Source organism: Aquarana catesbeiana, linkage group LG11, assembly GCF_042186555.1.
Source record: "Aquarana catesbeiana isolate 2022-GZ linkage group LG11, ASM4218655v1, whole genome shotgun sequence".
In the NCBI taxonomy this organism is placed as follows: domain Eukaryota; kingdom Metazoa; phylum Chordata; class Amphibia; order Anura; family Ranidae; genus Aquarana; species Aquarana catesbeiana.
In genome coordinates, this window is record NC_133334.1 from 204,006,418 (window position 1) to 204,028,816 (window position 22,399).

A 22,399-nucleotide genomic window follows, 5' to 3' on the forward strand; every position below is an offset into this window, starting at 1 on the left:
GCTCATGCCTGCGAATGTGACGGTTTTATTAGGGATTCTAGACTGAAGTGTGCATTGGTTAATGGAATGGGTCTGTGTGTCCAATCAATGGGCTGACTATTCTTATGCCAAATTGACTGGGATGAGCGGAGACATGAACAAGTGGATGTCCTATACAGTAATTCATGTGCGCAATGCGCACAACCATTACACTGTCATTTCAAAAAAGCAGTGGGCAGGACTTGGTGTGCTCATGTGCTGAATAACTAACTAAATGCTTGTAAATTAGCAGTGAAAATGCTGAGAGCCACACCTATTGCAACATTTTTTTCATCCAAATGTAGCTTAAGGCTACATGTTCCATAGGAAACCATGTTAAATGGACTGAAGTGCAAATCTGCAAAATGCAAAAAGCACTAAAAATGCATAGGTGTGAGTCCAGCCTAACAGAGCTTTTAAAATGCAAGTTGTCCTAGCCTCCTTGGTGTGTATTCTAGGGAATGTAGATGAGGAATTGTCACCCTGTGAGATAATGGAGCCATTATCCAGGCTTTTTTTTCTTGCTCAAAAAATCATTGTACTGCAAAAGGACATTTCCATATCCAACTAGATTAGAGAACTGGTGATGTTAATTTGACCCATTTTAAGGAGCACTTGATATAGCAGCTTAGGAACACTTTAGGTCTAATTCATACCTCTGACGATGCAAAATATGATGAGATGTTAATGTTGTTCTTAGATGTTCTTGACTATGGCACGAATTACTAAGTAGCAGTGAATGTCTTTTTTTTTGTGATGTACTAGGAGTCCGTATGTGTATAGAGGTTAAACCAAGGCCTACTTTTTGTATTATACTTTTATATGTTTTATTTATTGTAGTTTATCATTGAAAGATAACATATGTTTGTGTGTTTTATTAGTTTAATTGCTTTTGGACGGCTCCACGTACATTTACTGCGGGTGGCCCGGCTGCACAAAATCACGTACTTGTACGTGATTTTGTGCATGCCGTTCAGGCGACACGTGCGCCGTCGAAGCACCTCTCCCGCTGCGAATGGACACAGCAGGAGCCAATCAGTGGGTCTGGTGGTTGCCGTGACCCGCCGATCATTCAGAAGAGAACCGGAGCAGAGGTGTGCCAATGTAAACAAAGCACACCGCTGCTCTGTCAGGGAGGAAAAGAAAAAGATCATGTTTCAGCTAAGCTGAATCACAATCTTTTCCTCCAGTGAATCCCCCCCCCCCCCCCCCCCCCCGAGTTAGAAAGCACCTCCCAGGGAACACATTTAACCCCTTGATTGCCCCTGGTGTTAACCCCTTCACTGCCTGTGTCATTCAAACATTCATCAGTGCATTGTATTGGTGTCACTGGTCCCTGAAAAGTGTCACTTAGGGTCAGATTTGTCTGCCGCATTATCGCAGTCCCGCTAAATGCTATAACTTTTGCGCAAACCAGTCAATATACGCTTATTGCGATTTTTTTTTACCAAAAATATGTAGAAGTATACATATCGGCCTAAACTGAGGAAAAAGTTTGTTTTTTGATAGAAAAATGTGGGATATTTATGATAGTAAAAAGTAAAAGATAGTGTTTTCTTCAAAATGGTCGGTCTTTTATTGTTTATAGCACAAAAAATTAAAACAGCAGAGGTGATCAAATACCACCAAAAGAAAGCTCTATTTGTGGGGGGAAAAAAAACACATTCATTTTTTTGGGTACAGCTTCGTACGACCGCGTCGGTTAAAGCGACACAGTGCCGTATCGCAGAAACTGGTCTGGTCAGCAAGTGGGTAAAACCTTCCAGGGCCGAAGTGATTATAAAAATAAAGATTTGGGGAAAAAAGCAAAAGGTTCCGTAAAGGTGGCTGGAGGACCTCAGTTGTTTGTAATGACTACAAACCGAACCGTCGTACCTATACGTGGGCTTGCGGGATTGGGATAGTAGGCGCATGTACGCGCCCGCTGCACAGGTCGCAAAAATCGCCGGCCACGAGCGATCGCGAGCACGAGAGGCAGAACAGGAAAGTGTGTGTGTAAACACACAAATCTCTGTTCTGAGAGGAGTGACAGATTGTGATTTACCGTTAGCTAGGAACCACGATCCGTCACTTCCTCTAGTCAGTCCCCTCCCCCTAGTGTTAACCCCTTCTCTGCCAGTGACATTTTTACAGTATTTTACAGCATTTTTATAGCACCGATTGCTCTATAAATGCCAATGGTTCCAAAAATGTGTCAAGTGTCCGATGTGTCCGCTATAATGTCGCAGTCCTGATTAAAAAGAGCAGATCGCCGTTATTACTGGTAAAAAAAAAAAAAAATAATTAAAATGCTATAAATCTATCCCCTATTTTGTAGACGCTATAACTTTTGCACAAACCAATCAATATACGCTTATTGCGATTTTTTTTTTTTTTTTTACCAAAAACATGTAGCCGAATACATATCTGCCTAAACTGAGAAAAAATTCGCTTACCATCCTCCCTAGAAGACTCATACAGAGCCGAATGGAGGCTTGTCTGGTGCCCGTTATCTGATGCACCTGATCCTTCAGGGCACTGATCCTTATGGGTGGCAAGAATACTCTTGCTTGGACTGTGTTTAGGATCAGACCTAAATACTTCAGACTTTGAGCTGGTCTCAAGGCTGACTTTTTGTTATTTACGATCCTGCCTAAGCTATTCAAATACCACACTGTGTATATTATGCTCTGTTCTAGAGCCTGTACTGAGTGATCTCTGAGCAGGAGGTCGTCCAGATACCTGGGCACCAGGATCCCTTGGGCCCTTAAAAGACCCAGTACTGGTGCTAGGACCTTTGTGAACACCTGGGGAGCTGTAGCAAGCATGAAGGGTAGAGCCACAAACTGAAAATGACTTTCCTCTACTGCAAAACGTAGGAACCTCTGATGAGGCTGAAAGATAGGTATGTGTAAATACATGTCTTTTATACCGATGGAGGCTAGAAAGTCTCCCCTCTGGAGTGAGGTTACTACTGAGCGGACAGACTCCATCCAAAATGACTGTATCAATAGATGCCTGTTCAGGGACCTTAGGTCCAAAATGGGCCTTGTTGTCCCTGTTTGGTTTCTGAACCGTAAACAGGTTTGAGTAAAACCCTGTGCCCCTTTCGAATACAGGAACCTCTACAATCACTCCTTGATGCACTAGATAATGAAGTGCCTGAAGCAATAAGTTTCTTTTTGGAGGATCTGAGGGAACGCTGGATCTCAGAAACCTCTGAGGAGGAACCCCCTGCAACTCCAGCTTGTAGCCACGAGATATAAAATTGAGGTGACCCACTCATGTTGAATTGTTGTTTTCCAAATGTCCGCAAAGTGCAGCAGCCTTCCCCCCACCCGATGGAGTGGGGGCGTCCCCTCAAAAGGAGGGCTTGGTGCTGGGTTTAGAAGAATCTTGGACCCAAGGCCCTGGCCTTGCAGCTTGCCCCTGGCCCTAGCGCTCTGTTGGCAGCGGAACCGCCCTGACGCTGAGACATTTGAGGAAGCAGTCCCTGGGTTTTCACTGCGAGATGGAGGCAATCATGCCGGCAATCCTGTGCTTTAACCCGGCTAGGGCTGAAGACAGTTCAGCCTTAGTGATAAGGGGTGAAGCAGCTGTGTTGACTGTAGGCACAATACCAGATAGGCGCAGCGGCTCAGATTGCACGGAAGCCTCTGGTCCTTCAGGGGATACAACACTAGGGATACGACTAGGTTTATCAGGAACTACTGACAACATAGTTGTGCCCTTCCCTGTGGTGTTAGTCCCACTCCTCTTTTTGGAAGACATTTAATAAACACAAAGAGTACTTGGGTGTAGTATTAAAACACCTCAGAAGGGAGACCCTTTAATAGGGCTCACCAAGCCCCTATGCAACAATCCTGCTAATCACCTTTAGCCTGCCAAGCAACACATAACCCGGGTGACTCATGTGACCCGGGTAAGGAAAAATTAACCACTGCAAGTGTCTGTTCAGAGCCTGCTCTGTGTCCCACAGCTGCCTTCTGGAAGCACCACATGCTTGGCATACACAGCTTAAAATAAGCTGGGTGTGCGCCAGAGCATTCTGTGCGTGCATATGACGTTCGTCCTTTTAAACAGGGCAAGAACGTATTTTGGGGTGTAATTTGTTGTATGCATATGCTGTGTGTGAGAAGTAACCTGATAATATGACAATATTGTTAAAAAAAAATCTTCATTTTGCAAAGAATTGTGGGAAAAAATTACAACTTAAAAAACTCACCATGCTACTTAATACCTTGGAATGTCTACTTTCTAAAAAGGTCATTTGGGGGGTATTTGTACTTTCCTGACTTGTTAGTGTCTCAAGAAATGAGATAGGCCTTCAGTACTTCAGGTTTGATCAATTTTCAGTGATTGGCACCATAGTTTGTAGACTAACTTTCACAAAGACCAAATAATATACACTAATTTGGGTTATTTTTACTAAAGCTATTTAGCAGTATACATTTTGGCTAAAATTTATGAAGAAAAGTTACTAATTTGCAAAATTTTATGACAGAAACAAAAAAAGGCATTTTATTCACAAAATGTACGGTCTTTTTTTATTTATAGCACAAAAAAACCCCACTAGTGATTAAATGCCACCAAAAGAAAGCTCTATTTGTGTGAAAAAAAGGACGCACATTTCATATGGGTACAGTGTTGCATGACTGAGTAATTGTCATTCAGAGTGTGAGAGCCCTGAAAGCTGAAAATTGGTCTGGGCAGGGAGGGGGTTAAGTGCCCCCTATTGAGTTGGTTAATATGTTTAGCAAAAAATAAAAAAACCCAGTGGTGATTAAATACTACCAAAAGAAAGCTTTGTGTGAAACAAATTACAAAAATTTCATATGGGTACAGTATAGCATCACCATGCAATTGTCAAAGTGCGACAGCAATGAAAGCTGAAAATTGGCCTGGACAGGAAGTAGGTAAAAGTGCCCAGTAGGCAAGTGGTTAAAAGGGGTTTCGGGAACTTTTGAAACTATGGGTTTTTTGTTATATTAATGATGTGATGGTGTTGCGGAATGGATCATGTGGCCAACTGAATGAGTTTATGTCAATATTAAACAGGGATGATAGCATTATCCACCTAATACAGAGTCCAATATCGTTCTTGGATTTTTAAGTCAACATCCAGGAAGGACAGATATAGAAATACTTTTTGAAAACCTACAGCAGGTAACACATTCTTCCAAGTTGCCAGTCACCACACCCAACAGCAACCACCAAATGTAATTCTCAAGTTGAGTTCCTCCAGATACAGAAAAACTGTTGAGAATTTAAGGAATTTAATGAGGAAGCAAAAGACACTTATGTGAATGAGGTTACCCACATCAGTGGTTGCTGACAATCAAATATAAAGCAACTTGTGAATAAAGGATGGATGTTGTGCACATATGGGGATCCCCTGAAGGGTATTCACAATGCGTGAAAGAGAAGGCATTAGGATATGTCTGGAAGAAAAGCTGCGATGACCCAGGCACTGACCAATGTACCGTGGCTGTGTTTCTCGAACAGAAGGAAGCTGGGAGACCAACAGATATGCTTCATGCATTCTCTTGGCAGAAATGGTGGGCAAATGCTCACAGCCGGAAAACATAGTGAAACTATGTCACCACACAAGCAGCAACACTACATGGAAAATCCCTGCAAGATGGTGAGGAAGGGAGGACCCAGTCAAAAATTCAGAGAAACCCTGTCTTTATCCACCCTTCAGGTTCCCGAAAAGGACCAAACATCACTTGTCGCAGTGAGCAAACCCCCCAAAGGGGTCTTTAGGGTCTGGGTGCTAAAAGAATGGACCACTGCTTGGGAACCCTATAGCACCTTATGGCTAACTACTGGGAATGTCACAGTATGTGACAAAATATCTCTTTTGAAGGTCAAAATCCACCCTTAAGTACTGTATTTATTGGCGTATAACACTCACTTTTTCACCATGAAAATCAGGTGCAAATATCATGTGCGTGTTATACGCCAATACTTCAATTTTAGCTGCCTCGGAGGGGACAGGGAGGTGAGCAGGATGAGCGCCATCACATTACATACAGTGAGAATCTCCTTTTTACTTGGCGGCCTCTGTAATGGGAAGTCCTGTCTCCTGGGCCACCATTGGATCACTGTTCTGTTTATCATAGGAGATTCTCACTGTATGTAATCTGTCGACACTCGTCCCTCCCTGTTCCCTCTAGGCTGCAGATGGGCATCAATCAGGCTGCACTGATGGCAATGGTAAAGGCTGCTGCATTGATGGCAATGGTAAAGGCTGCTGCATTGATGGCAATGGTAAACGCTGCTGCATTGATGGCAATGGCGAGGCTGCTGCATTGATGGCAATGGCGAGGCTGCTGCATTGATGGCAATGGCGAGGCTGCTGCATTGATGGCAATGGCGAGGCTGCTGCATTGATGGCAATGGCGAGGCTGCTGCATTGATGGCAATGGCGAGGCTGCTGCATTGATGGCAATGGCGAGGCTGCTGCATTGATGGCAATGGCGAGGCTGCTGCATTGATGGCAATGGCGAGGCTGCTGCACTGATGTGGACTGATGAGTGAGGCTGCATTGATGTGGACTGATGAGGCTGCATTGATGGCACTTGTGAAGCTGCAGATGGGCACTGACCCTTATTTTGCTTCAAAGTTCCTTATTTAAAATGTAAGTTTTTTTTCCTGAAACTTCACTCTTAAAATGAATGTGCGTGTTATACGCCGATAAATACGGTAATACATAAAAATGTATATTCAGCTCCATACAAAAGGAAACATTATAAGAAATCAAAATTAACCAATTCACTTAACGATTTAGATTGTAAATCTTTAGAACACTTTTAACTAATGGTTTTATATGAGGGTCACTTAAAATTAACAAAAAAATAACAGCAATTTGTTTTTTTCTGTTTCTTTTGTATGTAATTAGGTAACAATGTTTTAAAATACACTTTACTGGTCTCAAACATGGGAGTTACACAAAGGAATGCTTTTTTTGCTTGGTGGGTACATAGTAGAGCCCAGAATCACAAGGAGCAATTAATCAATGGCTAAAAAAATAAATAAATAAATAAAAAGAGTATCTTTGGCACTGGCTTGTTTTAAAGTGCTTAACTGTCTGTTCAGGAAATGCACCATAAATTCTCTAGTGTGCTTGCTCTGGGCACAAAAAAACTTTACACAGATTAAAAATATGCAGACAAATCTTGTACTTTCAGTTTGACTTTCTAATTTGGTTTCCCTTACTATCTGCCAAAGGTGAAGACATTTTTTCCCTTTACAACTACAGTGAGTAACCCCCCTCATACACACACCTAATTCGTAGTTTTAACATTTTTAACTACTTGTTGTCTGCAGCATTTAGCAGTACTTGAACCAGTGGCAAAACTAGACATTCGGTCAGCCGGGGCAAAGACTCAGTTTGTCCCCTGAAAGAGGACAGTGTTGGTAGGTTTTTTTATTATTTAATATCCATTTCTAAATTATTTTTTACATAAATGCCACCCCCCCCCCCCCATCAATTCTTCCAATTACATCAATGCCCCCTTACTTTAGAATCTGCCCTCACATCAGAGTCACTCCCATCATCAATCACTTTTACATCAGAATTCAACCTTACATCAGCATACCCCTTTATATCAATGTCCCGCCTTACATTACTCCCACCTTAAAATACTGCCTTCCTTGTATCAGTGTCCCCTCTTACATCAGTGCCCTCCCCCCTTTACAGAGTCCTTCCTTACATCAGTTCTCCCCTTTAATTCAATGTCCCCTCCTACATCAATCCCTCCTTAAAACACTGCCTTCCTTGTCCCTCCTTACATCAGTGTCCCCTCTTACATCAGTGCCCCCCCACTTACAATAATGCCCCACCTTATATTAGTATCCCCCTTTATATCAGGATTCTTCCTTACATCAGTGTCCCCCCTTACATCAATGTCCCATCTTACAGAGTCCCTCCTTACATCAGTGCCCCCTTACATAAAACTGTCTTCCTTGCATCAGAGTCCCTCCTTACATCAGTGTGCTGCCCCCCTTTGAAGTAAGATGGGACACTGATATAAAGGGGGGGCTCTGAAGTAAGAGGGGACACTGAATTAGAGCCCACCCCCCTTACATCAATTTGCCCCTTTATATCAATGTTCCATCTTACTTCAATTCCCTTTTACATCAGTGCTTCCCCCTACCTTCCTTGCAGAAGACTCCCCCCTTTACATCAGTGTTGCACTTTAATTCATTGCCCACTCCTTAAATCAGTGTCCCCTCTTACTTCAGGGTTCCCCTTATGATTCCAGCCTTTACAATTAGTGCCCCCCCCCCCCCTTACAATAGTGCCTTTCTTCTTGCATTAGAGCTCCCCCTACATCAGCAAACTCCACCCCCCCCCCCATATCAATTTTCCAGCTCCAGTCAGTGTGCCTCTCCCCCTTAGATCAATTTGCCCCCCCCCCATATATGTGATATGTGCCCTCCTTACATTAGTTTGCCCCCCTACCAGCATGATTTTAGCAGCACAGGGGGAGCCCTCTCTTAGGCAGTGCAGTTGTAGTTACAGAAAAGATCTTTCAGCTGCTCTGATCACTGTTGGCTGCTGCAGCTTAAAGATTGTGTGCGTGTTGTGTGTGGACTTGCTGACAAAGCTCCCATTCAGCCAAGGGGATCTGCTGTCTCCTAGCCACATTCCTTACCGGGTCCTGTTCGCACAGGATCTTGTAACTCCTCCAACACTTCAGGCCATTGACGCTGCCAGCCTGCAGAGCCGACACAGGTGGGGAGGGGGCACACGTGTCCTCCCGAGCATAGAAGAGACAGACAGGCATCTGAGTTGTAGGCTCCCACACAACTTTGCATCTCCAGAGCTCCTCAAAACAAATCACTGGTGCTGAGGACCTGAGCACCAGGACCTGAGATGGGCAGCGTATATGTTCTCCTGCATGCTTTCTCCTACCGCTCCTCTCCCTCTCTGAACACCTGCAGACATACACTGTCAGCCATGGCGCCCCTCTCAATGTAGCGTCCGAGGCATGTCCTCCCCCCCTTGTTTCGGCCCTGACTTGAACACAAACCATTCAAAGGTGGTGGTTAGTAAGGGAACAATAATCAGTACTGTCATTTCAAATATCACAGCCACAGTTCATACTTGCATATAAAATGACACATAAATGCGCACATACATATAAAAGTTTACATGAATACACATGAGTACCTACCAAAATCTTCATGTGCGCCTTTTACAAGTACTGCAGTGTTCTGCTGTGGTTTAAACCTGATCTGTACATCTTGCAAAGCCCTAAAACAAAATAGTGATATGTTGGAGCTCAATACATCACACAACAAAGACATAAATTTGATTAACATGTCCTAGATACTTACTTTGTGTGCACACAAAATAGTTTTATAAGAACAGCTGTGGCATCATCCCCTTCATCTGAATCCAGTGCCTCTTCTAAAAATACAACAAAGTAACAAAATAGTTAGGAAAAAAAGATGATACAATTTTAAAATTTAAAGACCACCTAACACAGTCAAATCAAAAATTAAAGATAAAATGCAGGTACCTTGTGATACCAGGTAGTGTGCATGTATTTGAATCAGTCGTTCCGGGAAAGCACCAGGGATCCTAGGTGCAGGCTCTTTATAGTACCTCAGATCTTATACATGTTGGCTATAATCCTACTCCCAACAATAAAATTATCAAACCCCAAAATTTCCACATGTCACAGGCTTTGGCACTGGAAGAGATGGCAATTAAAGAGGAACTAAAACCTTCTATCCTTTTCAGCCAATGGAAACTGCCATCTTAGCTTCTAACTGATTTGCAACTGACATGGTGCTGCACATGTGATCAGTTATGACACCATCCATTTGATAGTTTGAAAGTTTGGTTGAGTGCACAAGTATATGTGACAGTTAGCATTCCCAGCATGCTGGGACAGAAAACACCTATTCACACTGAATGCGACTTTGAAATCGTGCCACTTTACTTGAAGTAGCATGATTTTAAAGCCGCAGGTCAGTGCGATTTCAGGCGCGACTTGCCTGACATCTGTGTGTCTTCATGCACAGATATGTAAGTCGCACCTGAAATCGCAAAAAATAGTGCAGGAACAAAATTGGAGCTGAACCGATCTGAACCGTTCCATTGCCAACAATAGGGTGCAGCTTGTAATGCAACTTGGAACCATCAAATCACATGACAAGTCGCACCGGTGTGAACTGGGGATAACGTTTTTTTAAAACTTAGATCAATGTGTTTAGCTCTGTTTTAAAGTGAACATGTAAGAAGTCAAGGGCTTGCACATAGCCCATGCCTAGAACACACAATCCTATACTGGGACAAAAGGCCTTGAAGACATTCACACATACAAGTGCCAAAAGGTGTGCTTTCCTGGTAAAATTTGCTTTTATGTTACCCTGTCATCCTGTCAGGTGGGAAAAAGGGTTATTAAATCCTAAAATTGTAACTATTAAAAGCAGCAGACAAGGCATGTGTTAAATTTAGCTGCTGTATCCTCTTTAAAATCATGCATGTCTTCTTAACTGAGCAGGTCACCAGATCACAGACTACCCTTACACAGCTCCAAAACATAAAAGGCAGCAAGCCAAGCCTCCTCCCGTCTACTAAATGACTGACATCAGCTTGAAACCTTGCTCTCACTTGTGACATAGTTCATGCTCTAACAGGAAATTAGGGGAAGCTACGCAAAAACAGAATGACACAGGTGCTTGCATCTTTTTTCTTTCACAAAACACCAGAACTTTAGGGGTACCTAATTGAGCGGTATTAGACAAATAGGGAATTCCTCACTCCTCATCTATTATGAATATACAACTGTGCTAGGGAGGAAGGTTCCCTACAAATCTCTATGAGAAGTTTAACGACCAGGCAAAGATCTGGTTAGACTGCGAATCCCTAATTAACATGGACATTAAATTATTGGTGAAGGTATTGGCCAAAAAGGTACAATCTGTTATTACTATTTGTTCGGATCAAACAGGCTTTACACCAGGCAGAGGCACTCAATTTAATATTAGGTGGTTATTTGACCACTCTCTGTACAAATGCACCATGACAATCTTGAGACTAGAGTTGTCGTTTCCCTAGATATGGAAAAAGCATGTGTGAGATTATTATACATGGAACCCACAGCTAGGAACAGGATTAATGGAAGCCAGTTCACAACATATTTCAAGGTGTACCAGACAGGGATATCCCTCGTCACCCTCTCCTGTTCTTAATGGCCCTTGAGCCATATACAATATATTTATGCCAGTTGTTCAGGCATTTATAACTAAAAAGATGAAATAGAAGGCTATTTCCCTTACTGCATTGAAGAAAAAAAAAGCTTTAAATTTAACTTTTTTTTACCAAAATTGCTATGCATACTCTCAAATGCTCCAGTCTACATTACCAAACGAACATTAAGATCCATTGATCAATCTTCTCCTGATATCCCCACAGAGAGCAGAGGGAACGAATATAAATTGAACTAAAATGTTAAATATCTGTTCCAAACATCCCACTATCACCCAATGCTACTGTAGGATGCAACCCATATTTGGAGAAATTCAATAACCACTTATAGACTGGGCTGTTTCCCCTCCTTCCAGTCCAGGCCATTTTTCAGTTTTCTGTGCTGTCACACTTTGAATGAAATATACTCATGCAACACTGAGCCCAAATGTATTTTACATCAATTTTTTGAGAATGATAAAGCTTTTTCTGTTATTTAACCACCACTTTTTTTTTTCCAATGGTTTACTATATACTGTATAGGGGGAAAAAAAAAAAAAAAAGACTGAAATTTGGCAAAAATAAAAGTTATTCTTAGTTTTTTAACCGCTTCCCGTCCAACCGCCGCAGTTATACTGCGGCAGGTTGGCTCCCCGGCGCGAGCCATCGTAGCTATACGTTTACCCGCGGGGTCGAGATAGCAGGCGCGTGCGCGCCGCTGCACAGCTAGGGTGCCGATGCTTGTGGGCGACGGTCGCGATGACCGCCAGCCATGAGCGATCGTGAGCCGTTGACATAGAACAGAGAGTAAACACACACACTTCCCAGTTCTGACAGGAGTGACAGATCGTGTGTTCCTATCAGCTAGGAACCACGATCCGTCACTTCCTCTAGTCAGTCCCCTCCCCCTTCAGTTAGAATCACCTCCCAGGGAACACAGTTAACCCCTAGATCGCCGCCTAGTGTTAACCCCTTCACTGCCAGTGACATTTTTACAGTAATCAATGCATTTTTATAGCATTGATCGCTGTATTAATTCCAATGACCCCAAAAATGTGTCTAAATGGTCCGATATGTCTGCCATAATGTCTCAGTCACAATAAAAATTGAAGATTGCCGCCATTACTAGTAAAAAAAAAAAAAATAATAATAATAAAAATGCTCTAAATCTATCCCCCATTTTGTAGACACTATAACTTTTGCGCAAACCAATCAATGTACGCTTATTGCGATTTTTTTTACCAAAAAATGTAGAATACTTATCGGCCTAAACTGAGAAAAAATTTGTTTTAAAAAAAATGGGGATATTTATTATAGCAAAAAGTACAAAAAATGGTGTGTTTTTTTTTCAAAATTATCGCTCTTTTTTTGTTTTCAGCGCAAAAAATAAAAACCTCAGAGGCAATGAAATACCACCAAAAGAAAGCTCTATTTGTGGAAAAAAAAAGGACGTCAAATTTGTCTGGGTGCAACGTCGCACGACCGCGCAATTGTCAGTTAAAGCGACGCAGTGCCAAATCGCAAAAAGTGCTCTGGTCAGGAAGGGGGTAAATTCTTCCAGGGCTGAAGTGGTTAAAGAGCATGAGTGTGTGTAAAGGGGACACTGCATCTAATGAATGTGGACTGTTAAATCTTAGTACAGAAGGGTCATCAACCCAATAATATAGAAAGAAAAAATGGGTGTTCCAAGGATGGCGCATCAGTGCACTGATATCCACAAACATCATATATAGTATTAAAGTATCAAAGCTTTCTAAAACATTAAATATTAAAAATTATACATAGTATAAATAGGTTTCCATTGAATAATAACGCAATAGCAGCACGTATTGCCGTGTAAACCCTGCTTCTAGTGGTCACTGTTTCCAAGGGTGTGGCCATCGTGGGGATGTTTTGCAAACTTGGTGGACCTACCCACGACTGGTGGGCTTTTGGTCCCGAGTGTTTGGTTTGCTGTACTCTTTTTAAATTTGAACATCTGAAAAGAGGCTTAGGCTCAGTTCACACTGGAACCGGCTGCAGATCGCACAGGAACTCTGTGCGACCCCATTTTCTGGTTCAGGGACGAATCTTTGACTGAATTTGGCACTGAAACGGAGCCAGAGACCTACAGCGTTTCTGTGCAGTGCTGGTTCCGCAGCCGCCCCGGAGATATGTGAACCGGCTTCATAGAAAGCCGCTCACATTCTCCTGCTATGCAAATAATTGGATGCGGGGAAAAACGCATCCAATTCGCATAGGTGTGAACCCAGCCTAAATTTGCTTTGCTACATTGCCCCATCCCGGGCTTATTCACTCATCAGCAGAAACTGGCAACCTACTTTGTTTATAGCTGCAAGGATAATCGCCCAAGCATGGAAGAAACCTACGGTCCCTTTCCAGCGAATGAGAGACCGCTTGACGGCCATGATGTTCAAGGAACAGATGTCCAGTATTCTTAAACACACACATGCCAAGTTCCTTAGAGTCTGGGAACCATGGTTGACTTATGCCTTCCCTCATCTTCCTCCGGCAAGTATGGGCTGGCTCTACCTTGTATCTAGAGCGATCCCAGGTCCCCTATTCTTTCACTCTCTCCTTCACCTTACCGTTACCCTCTTTTTCTTTCCTCCCTGTTCTCCTTTTTCTCTTGTCCTTGTCTAGAGATGCCCAAGACTATTTAAAAAAAGAGATATTAGGATATGGGTCCTGGCTAATTTTGCATTCTATGGGGTTAAACCCAAATTATATGCATGTTGTACTGAGGATTTCTGTGCTGGTTTAGACAGGAGGCCTTCCTTCCTTTTCTTTATGCTTTGTATTTTGTATTCTTTATGCCGCCAGTCATAGCCCCTGCATGGGCAGACTAGGTGCTTTTGGTATTGCTGTATGTGTTGATATACCTGCAATAAAAAATTATTGTAATGAAATAATAGCGCAATAGGAACAATCAGAATTATCACAGCCGCTTCCCCAGGGTTAGAAAATTCGTCTGATATAATGCCTGGTATCACCAATTTAAATCTATAAAAACAACGTACAAAATACATATTGGATGCATATAAATTACACATAGTATTTACATCTCCTCGAGGAAGTCATGTGGGGGGGGGGGGGACAGCCCCCATAAATCTCCAATCCCATATACATACCAGCTCAATGCATCATGTCTGTCGGTGCTACGGGAAGGCGGAAAGCAGGAATGAATGTCAGGTGGCAGAAATTTCCACCAAGGTATTGAAACCTCACATCAGGAGAAAGGATGGAGGAGACAAGGAACATCGGCTATTGTTCTAAAAAAAAAAAAAATTATATATATATGACATAAGATGATTGTAAAGAGTATATAACAAAATGTTTACTCTATGAGCTTCTCGTTGTGTCTTTGGGGGGGGCGTTTGGATTTGATGTGTGCCCCACCTAGTGCACGTCTACCCCGGGCCGCGTTATTTCCAGGTGGACGCGTCTTTCCCAGAATGTGACGTCTTGAAGTTTTGATGTCGCTTCTGGGTTAGTGGCCATCTTGTGCCTCACACTGGAGCGCACACGGAAGTCCTAGCGAGGCTACTTGTATATGGAGATGAAGGCTACGTGCGGGCTGGCGTATATAGTCGGTCCGCCCTGGTTACCCAGCAGCCTCCTCTTTTGCACGCCTTCTATCCTCTCCCCCTATACTCCCCTCCCCTTTTTTCATAGGTTTCTGCGTGCCTCTATCCATAGAGAAAGGGCCCACCCAGCTCCCGTTATGTCCGCCCCCTCTCCCTATTAAGGTAGCTGGCCAGTTTGGGGGCTTTTCACAGGTTTGGGTCCTTGGGAGGCGTGAGGATAACAGACTGGGTAATGTAAAAGAGACTGAGGAACACGGCCTGTATGAGGATCACCCAGCAGGGTTTTGTACATTGATATTGACTATTTATTTTGGCGAGTCCTGGCATTTTACTGGTGACACTATGTAACAAATGTGTCAAGTCAATAGGCATTGTACTTGGCTTATTTTGGGTTCTTTTGTCTGGCCCTTTGTCTATAGCTTCATTCCAAGCGGTACCCTATTGCTTCAACATTGTGGGACCAGTATAGTATCACTTAAGCTCCATTTACGATTACTCTACACATGAAGGACAGTGCAACCTGTTTGATCGTTTTGTTGATATGGTATCTGCCTTTATAATAGTATAGTGTTTCAGTTAGGAAGGGAATGAAGTGTCTGTTCGGTTACACACTATACCTACCTATTTTCTGTTAGCCATATGAGTGCAGCATGAGGATTAGTAAGCTCATAGAGTAACCGTTTGGTTATATACTCTTTACAATCATCTTATGTAATTTATATTATTTTAGAACCATAGCCGATGTTCCTTGTTTCCTCCATCCTTTCTCCTGATGTGAGGTTTCATTACCCTGGTGGAAAAGGTTTGCAATCTGACATTCCTCCTTTCCGCCTACCCACAGCGCAGACAATATTGATCCGATATGTATATGGGATTGTAGAGTTATGGGGGTGTGTTTTTTTTTTTTTTTTTTTTTCCAACACGACTTCCTCTATGTGCCCTGTGGGAGAGGAGCTGTAAATACTAAGTGTAATTTATATGCATCCAATATGCATGTGTACATTGTATTTATAGATTTAAAAATTGGTGATAAAAAGCATTATATCAGAGGAAGAATTTTCTAACCCTGAAGAAGCGGCTGTGACCACAAAACGCATAGGAAAGACCCTATTGGTCTCTGATAAATGTCTAATTGTTTCTTTTGCACTATTATTCAATGGAGACCTATTTATACTATCTGTATAATTTTTAAAATGTGATCTTTTGTAATAAAGCTTTGATACTTTTCATACTATATATGATGTTTGTGGATATGAATGCACTGAAAGGCCATCCTTGAATGCACATTTTTTCTTAAAAACGTTAAGTTTCTGCTATAAGATGTTGCAAATAAATAATCCTTCATAAATTTAGGCCAAAAAGTATTCAGCTACATTTCTTGGTGAAAAAAACAGAAAACAGATGTGTATATTATTTAGTATGTGTGATAGCTATAGAGGCTACAAACTATAGTATATACAAATTTCATACACAGGTTAGTCAGCATACATGTGAGGAGGGAGCATATTTAAGACTTATTAGTTCTAGCCGGAAATTCTACTTTAATCCTTCTGTCTTTTTGGGTTAGCTAGCATTCATTAAAATAATAGCCTTTCTGAATTTACAAATCTAAAAAAAGACTCCTCTGTGCTTCATACTAGTATATGGAAGGGCAATTTTAGTTAGTCCTTTCCATTATACCCACCTGCACCAGTGTTATCATTTTCTGCCTCTGATGGGATAACTTCTGAATTTCTTATATGACGACATACATCCTGGATACCAAAACTCAAAACTGGATGAGTCAACAAAAATTCAGAAATTGAAGTGAAAGCAGCCCTTCCATCATCTTGGTTCTGCTGCAACTCCATCACATATAAAACCTGTACACAAAAATGAATGAAAACAATCATCTATTCCAGGCAAATGTTCTGTCATGATTTTTGTCAATAAAAAAATAACATGCTTATGAATACATACTTTTCTCTGAACATCAGTGAGAATCAAGAATTCTGCAGACAAATCCAGTGACACTTTTAACCCAGGCAAAACACTCGAGCTATATGGGTCTGGAGAAAAACTAGAAAGAAACAAACATGTATTAAAACAAACTACAATGTAAGCATTCTAAAATATGGTTTTCACTGTTCTCTATACACAGACATTCAACAGCACAAAATAGAAACCAACTTCAATTTATAATCCAAAGGACATCTGTGAACAAACGCTATTAACACAAACTTCAAAGGATTCATTGTCATTTTTACATTTATGTGCCTCTTCAAACATGTAGAAAGTTCAACTACGCTACCCAGATCACTTAAACATACACCATAAAGACTTGTCTTTACTTTAAAAAAAACAATCCATTTTAACTTCATACAATTAGTTGTACTCACTGATGTGCGCAACCTACAGCATTAGGGTGTTCTCCCCCAGAGCACAAATACACATGCGTGTACATTAGCAGAGCAGTGGATGGTGTCAGCGTTTTGTTTTTGTTTTTTTAAGTGATTTTTTACAATATTTTTTATTTTTTCACTTTTTTTTTTTATGATCCCTGTTGGGGAGTTTTTTAGACATATCAAGGGTCTAAACACCCCTGATGTCCCACATTTGAGACAGAGAAAGGGAGTGAGGACAGATTCCCCAGTCCATTTCTCTGAAGCCTCAGCTGCTCTGGACAGTGCACCCAGCACACCTATGGTTTTACTTAACCAATTTAAGCCCACAGGGTAGATGACTGGTTTTGCGGAATGAACTACTATATTGTGACAGACCTAGCCGGGAGGGAGACTTTTGGAGGGGGCTGTGTGCTGGCCTCTTGCCGATCGATCAGGGGCCCTTGCATTTGGGGGAACGGTGTTCTTTGTGAGCTGTATGTCTGCGGACCCTGGATTTGCCATATTGGAATAGTGCCTGATTCATAATGCTGGGACAGATACTGTTAGGAAATGCTGATGTAAATTCCAACACCTGTCTGTCTATTGTCTGCTAAAATGTGTATTGTAAATAAGTTTACTATGGGATCTAAGAGTCATTAGATCCCCATTGTTATTTGTGTTAATTAACTCTGCTAATGTGTGAAGAAGAGTCTATGTTGATTGTGATAATGTTGATTGGATTTTCTGAACTACAAGACAGCCAGTCTGGCCTAACGGTCATGTCTGAGTCATCTAGGCTGTCTAAAGGGATTAGTTAATTAGCTCATGTTAATTAGGTTACAGCTGTATTGTTAGAGTAATATGAACAGGAGGTCTGCACTTCCACTTTGAGTGTATAAAAAAGCCTGTATTTTGTCAATAAAGATAGATTCCTGTTTGAACTTACATACAGCCTGCCTGGTGTTTGTTCTGAGCTATCACAACTGGGTTAGAACGGCACATAGCTGAAGTTCTAATCCCAGAGCATTGGATGACCGAACCATCAGACGTTGCGATCTGATTCTATAGCTGCAGAGGAGTGTCGGGAGAGTGGAACCGAGCGAGCAAGGGGCTTGTTACATATATATTTCTTGAGAAATTAAAATCATGTGTATCTGTAGTTGTAGGAAAGGCTCTCAGAAGACCCACATGGGTTACATGGAGGTCTACTAATCAAAAGTGTCAAAACTGTAACGCTGGTAGACAAGCGGATCTCTAGTTTGTAGCTAGTTGAAATCACCTCCCATAACCTGGCATCTATGTTGCTGGCTTTCCAAGTGTACAAAAATGCTAAAAGATGAACCATCCCCTTAAACCAAAGAAGGCTTATCTGCAGGTTTAGGGGGTTTGGGGGTCCAAGACATACAATGAAACTGAGGGCTTGGTTTGGGATTCGCCTTAGGGGCTGAAACCTGACAGTAAAGAGAAACCCTTCTTGACCTTAGTGGGAGAAGCAAATTCTTTCCAGCTTTTGAGAGCTAGGCTTCTTCTGCTGGGGTATACAAGTACTCTCATCTCCACCGATATCCTTGATGAGGGTGTTTGAAGAACTGCCATCCCTTAAACGACATGCACTGTGAAAGTATTCCACATGCCTGCTCTTCCCATGTAAATTGATAGGTGACTCATACAAGAAAATCAGATAGAAGATATCCACTAACACATCTACGAAGATGGTAGGGCTGTCTAAATTAACTCAATTTGCTCCACAGACAATTGGTCCGAGTAGACATGGATTCGTAGCCATGAGTTTTGTCCATTCCTCTAATGTTTGACAAACGAACATTAATGCCATGGCAAGTTGAAAATCAGGACCTAAAAGTGAAGAAAATGATATGGCAATGCTCTTCAAACATAGATCTATGGGTTCTTTAAATACTGGTGAACCATCTACCAGAATGGTTAGTGCTTTATTAAAATAAGACACTGCCTGATCAACTGTGGGAACAGCCAACATCCTAACAAAGACCTTCTCAAAAAGATATTGGCTTGCAAAACATTTGGCAGGTGCCAACAGTTTAACAGGAGTTTACCTGTCAGTGTAAAGGACATCTGAAAATAACATGATCATAGAAATAGGTTATTAGTCTTAGGACCTCCTAAGAAAACTAGGCCTGTAGTATAGCACTGGTGGAAGCAGCAGGCTGCTTCTCCATTTTTAGATTTTTCATGCTCTGCTCCAATTAGGTGCTGAATCAACCTCTCAGTCTTCGAACCAAGGCAGATAACAACCCCTGGGGAAAAAAATCATCCTGTGAACTTTTGTGAGACTCTTCACCAGACAGTCTGTGCAACTGAATGCTCAGAGACTGCAGGTAGAGCAGATAATGACTTTTCAGAGAAAGGTGATGAGTTTTGCTTATGTCCTCTGCAGTTAAAGTCAGCAATTAAATTTGAAACTTAAAGTGGTCGTAACGCCACTTGGTTATTTTCTGGCACTCACCTGTCTTCCTGAATGCAACGTTTCTAGTTTATCTGTTTTATTGAAAAAATGCCATTCTATACTGCATTTCCAAGCGCCGATCACGTGGCCAGCTACTGCTCCCTCTCCCAATCTGACGGCGGGAGGGGCTGAGAATCCCCCATTGACGGCAGTCGGGAGGAGGAGAAAGGCAGCAGGTCACATGAGCGCCGAGCGGAGCTCAGAAATACAGTATAGAAAGGCATTTTTTTATATAACACAGATACACTGGGAGACATTGCATTCAGGAAGACAGGTGAGTGCCTGAAAATAACACTTATTTCAGCAGGAGGGGGAGGGGCAGGATCTGATGCAGAGCCGACAGGCAGGGAGGGGGGAGAGGACAGAGGAGGACACAGGAGAGCTGCGGATGACGGAGGCAAGTAAACTGACCACGGTGTCAGGGCTCAGCAGCCATGATCGTGGTCAGTTTACAGGGGGAGGGCAGAACCAGCCAGGTATTTCAAATTACACAGCACAAGCACTGCAGCATAACATGCTTTAAAGGAACAGGATCCATTTTTTTTAGGGTAACAAACACTTTAACTATCCACGCTTAACCACTTCACTACCCGGCCATTGTCAAATGACGTCCACAGATGGGATCTCCCATCCTGGGTGGACGTCATATGACGGCCTGGGCTTCCCGGCAGTCTAGGGGGCGCGCGCGCCCGCCACGTTGCTCGGGACCCGGTGCGTGTGCCCGGCGGCCGCGATGTCCGCCGGGCACCCGCGATTGCCCGTTAACCGGGCCGGACCGTGGATCTGTGTGTGTAAACACACAGATCCATGTCCTGTCAGTTGAGAGAAGACCGATCTGTGTTCCCAGTACAGAGGAACACTGATCGGTCTCCTCCCCTTGTACGTCCCCGCCCCCTACAGTTAGAATCACTCCCTTAGGAAACATAATTAACCCCTTGTGTCCCCCTAGTGGTTAACCCCTTCCCTGCCTGTCACATATATACAGTAATCAATGCACTTTTATAGCAGTGATCCCTGTATAAATGTGAATGGTCCCAAAAATGTGTCAAAAGTGTCCGATGTGCCCGCCATAATGTCGCAGTCACGAAAAAAAATCGCTATCGTAGCTATTACTAGTAAAAAAAAAAATAATAAATTATTTTTTTTTTAAAATGCCATAAATCTATCCCGTATTTTGTAGACACTATAATTTTTGCGCAAACCAATCAATATACGCTTATTGCGATTTTTTTTTACCACAAATATGTAGAAGAATACATATCGGCCTAAACTGAGCCAGAGGCTGGAACTCAACTTTGCAGTGTCCGTGACTGCTACCAGAATAGTCCCCATCAGCAGGTGTTCTGAGGTTTCCTTCCCACCAATATGCTCTGTTAACTAACAAACAATTTAAAATTTTACCCTTCTGTCCCCTGTGACTGCACCGATATGGCCTAGTCAGGTTTTCAGTGATAGTTGATGGTTGTGTGGTGACTGACCGAGGCTGGGGTCACTCTGGGAATTGTAAAGTGTTGGATGATATTAATCTTCGGCCTGCATATCCCTTGAGAAAGCAATTCAGCGAAACATGTCGAGCTAGTATGTGGCCATATCATCTCAAAACACATTTGTGTTCTGTCTGACGACCGTAACTGCATAAACACCACAATACGTGTAAAATATGTACTATCTATATGTTTTTTTACTTTGAATGTAAATTAAAAATTATATTTTTTTATTTTTCTTCTCTATTACCTTGCACCGTTAAAATCCCTTATTTCCTCCTACTGTTACTGAGGAAAAAAATAGTTTTTTTTATATATTTATGGGGGATATTATAGCAAGTAGTAAAAAATACTGCGTTTTTTTTCAAAATTCACGCTCTTTTTTTGTTTATAGCGCAAAAAAAAAAAAACCGCAGAGGCGATCAAATACCACCAAAAGAAAGCTCTATTTGTGGGAAAAAAAGGACGTCAATTTTGTTTGGGTGCAACGTTGCACGCCCACGCAATTCTCAGTTAAAGCAGCGCAGTGCCAAATCGCAAAAAGTGCTCTGGTCAGGAAGGGGATAAAATCTTGCAGGGCTGAAGCAGTTAAACTGCAAAGTAATCCTCCTGGTTAAAGGTAAGGAGGTTGCCACATCCAATGGAGGCAAAGAACTGCTAAGCAAGGAAAAGAATTCCAAGCTCTTTGTATCAGGTTATTGAGAATGAACAATGCAGGCCACTACAGAACTGTGCAGTTATGTACATTATGAGCCAGAGCCTGGAGGAACCCTATAAAGCGGAAGTGTTTCCCTAGTGTTTGGGATACGACATGTTGTCTAAAATAATAACTTGTGGTTGAAAAACAAGGTAAAACCTTGAGAACTGAGGTCCCAACTGCTAAGAGAGATTTAAAAAGACAATCATTATTATTGGGCTGTAGCTAGACATATTTGGTGTTCAAATATTGGAGGTTTGCAACAGTTTTTCAACTTTGTGACATGGAGCGCAGGTGGTCTTTTCAATTTTTTTCGTCCTCCACCTGTAGCCAAGGGCTTAGAACACATCCAGATAAAGTGCCCATACTTTCGGATCAATTAAAAAAAAACAAAAAAAAAATGCCTGTCATTATTCTATGCCTGAGATTTTAATGGCAGACACTCCCTAGAGAGTATAAAGTCCACTACCTTTAAGCGGTATGACTTCTGGTGCCGCTCTGATGCTTGATGTAGGCCATAGACGTAGCATTGTTCAACTGGATTCTTGCCAAGTAACCTTGCAAGTGAGGGGTCCCGTGT

At 42.2% G+C, this 22,399-nt stretch overlaps 1 protein-coding gene across 2 annotated transcripts in view; it reads right to left on the minus strand.

Annotated features, from left to right (window-relative positions):
* EDC4 (enhancer of mRNA decapping 4) overlaps nt 1-22,399 on the minus strand; it is a 470,500-nt gene that overhangs the window by 211,383 nt on the left and 236,718 nt on the right. For both annotated transcript variants that reach the window (XM_073605174.1, XM_073605175.1), the window contains exons 11-14: nt 16,753-16,852; nt 16,478-16,655; nt 9,346-9,418; nt 9,183-9,262 (exon numbers count right to left, since the gene is read on the minus strand). In XM_073605174.1, the coding sequence (XP_073461275.1) occupies nt 9,183-9,262; nt 9,346-9,418; nt 16,478-16,655; nt 16,753-16,852 (431 nt within the window). The remainder of the gene's footprint in view (nt 1-9,182; nt 9,263-9,345; nt 9,419-16,477; nt 16,656-16,752; nt 16,853-22,399) is intronic.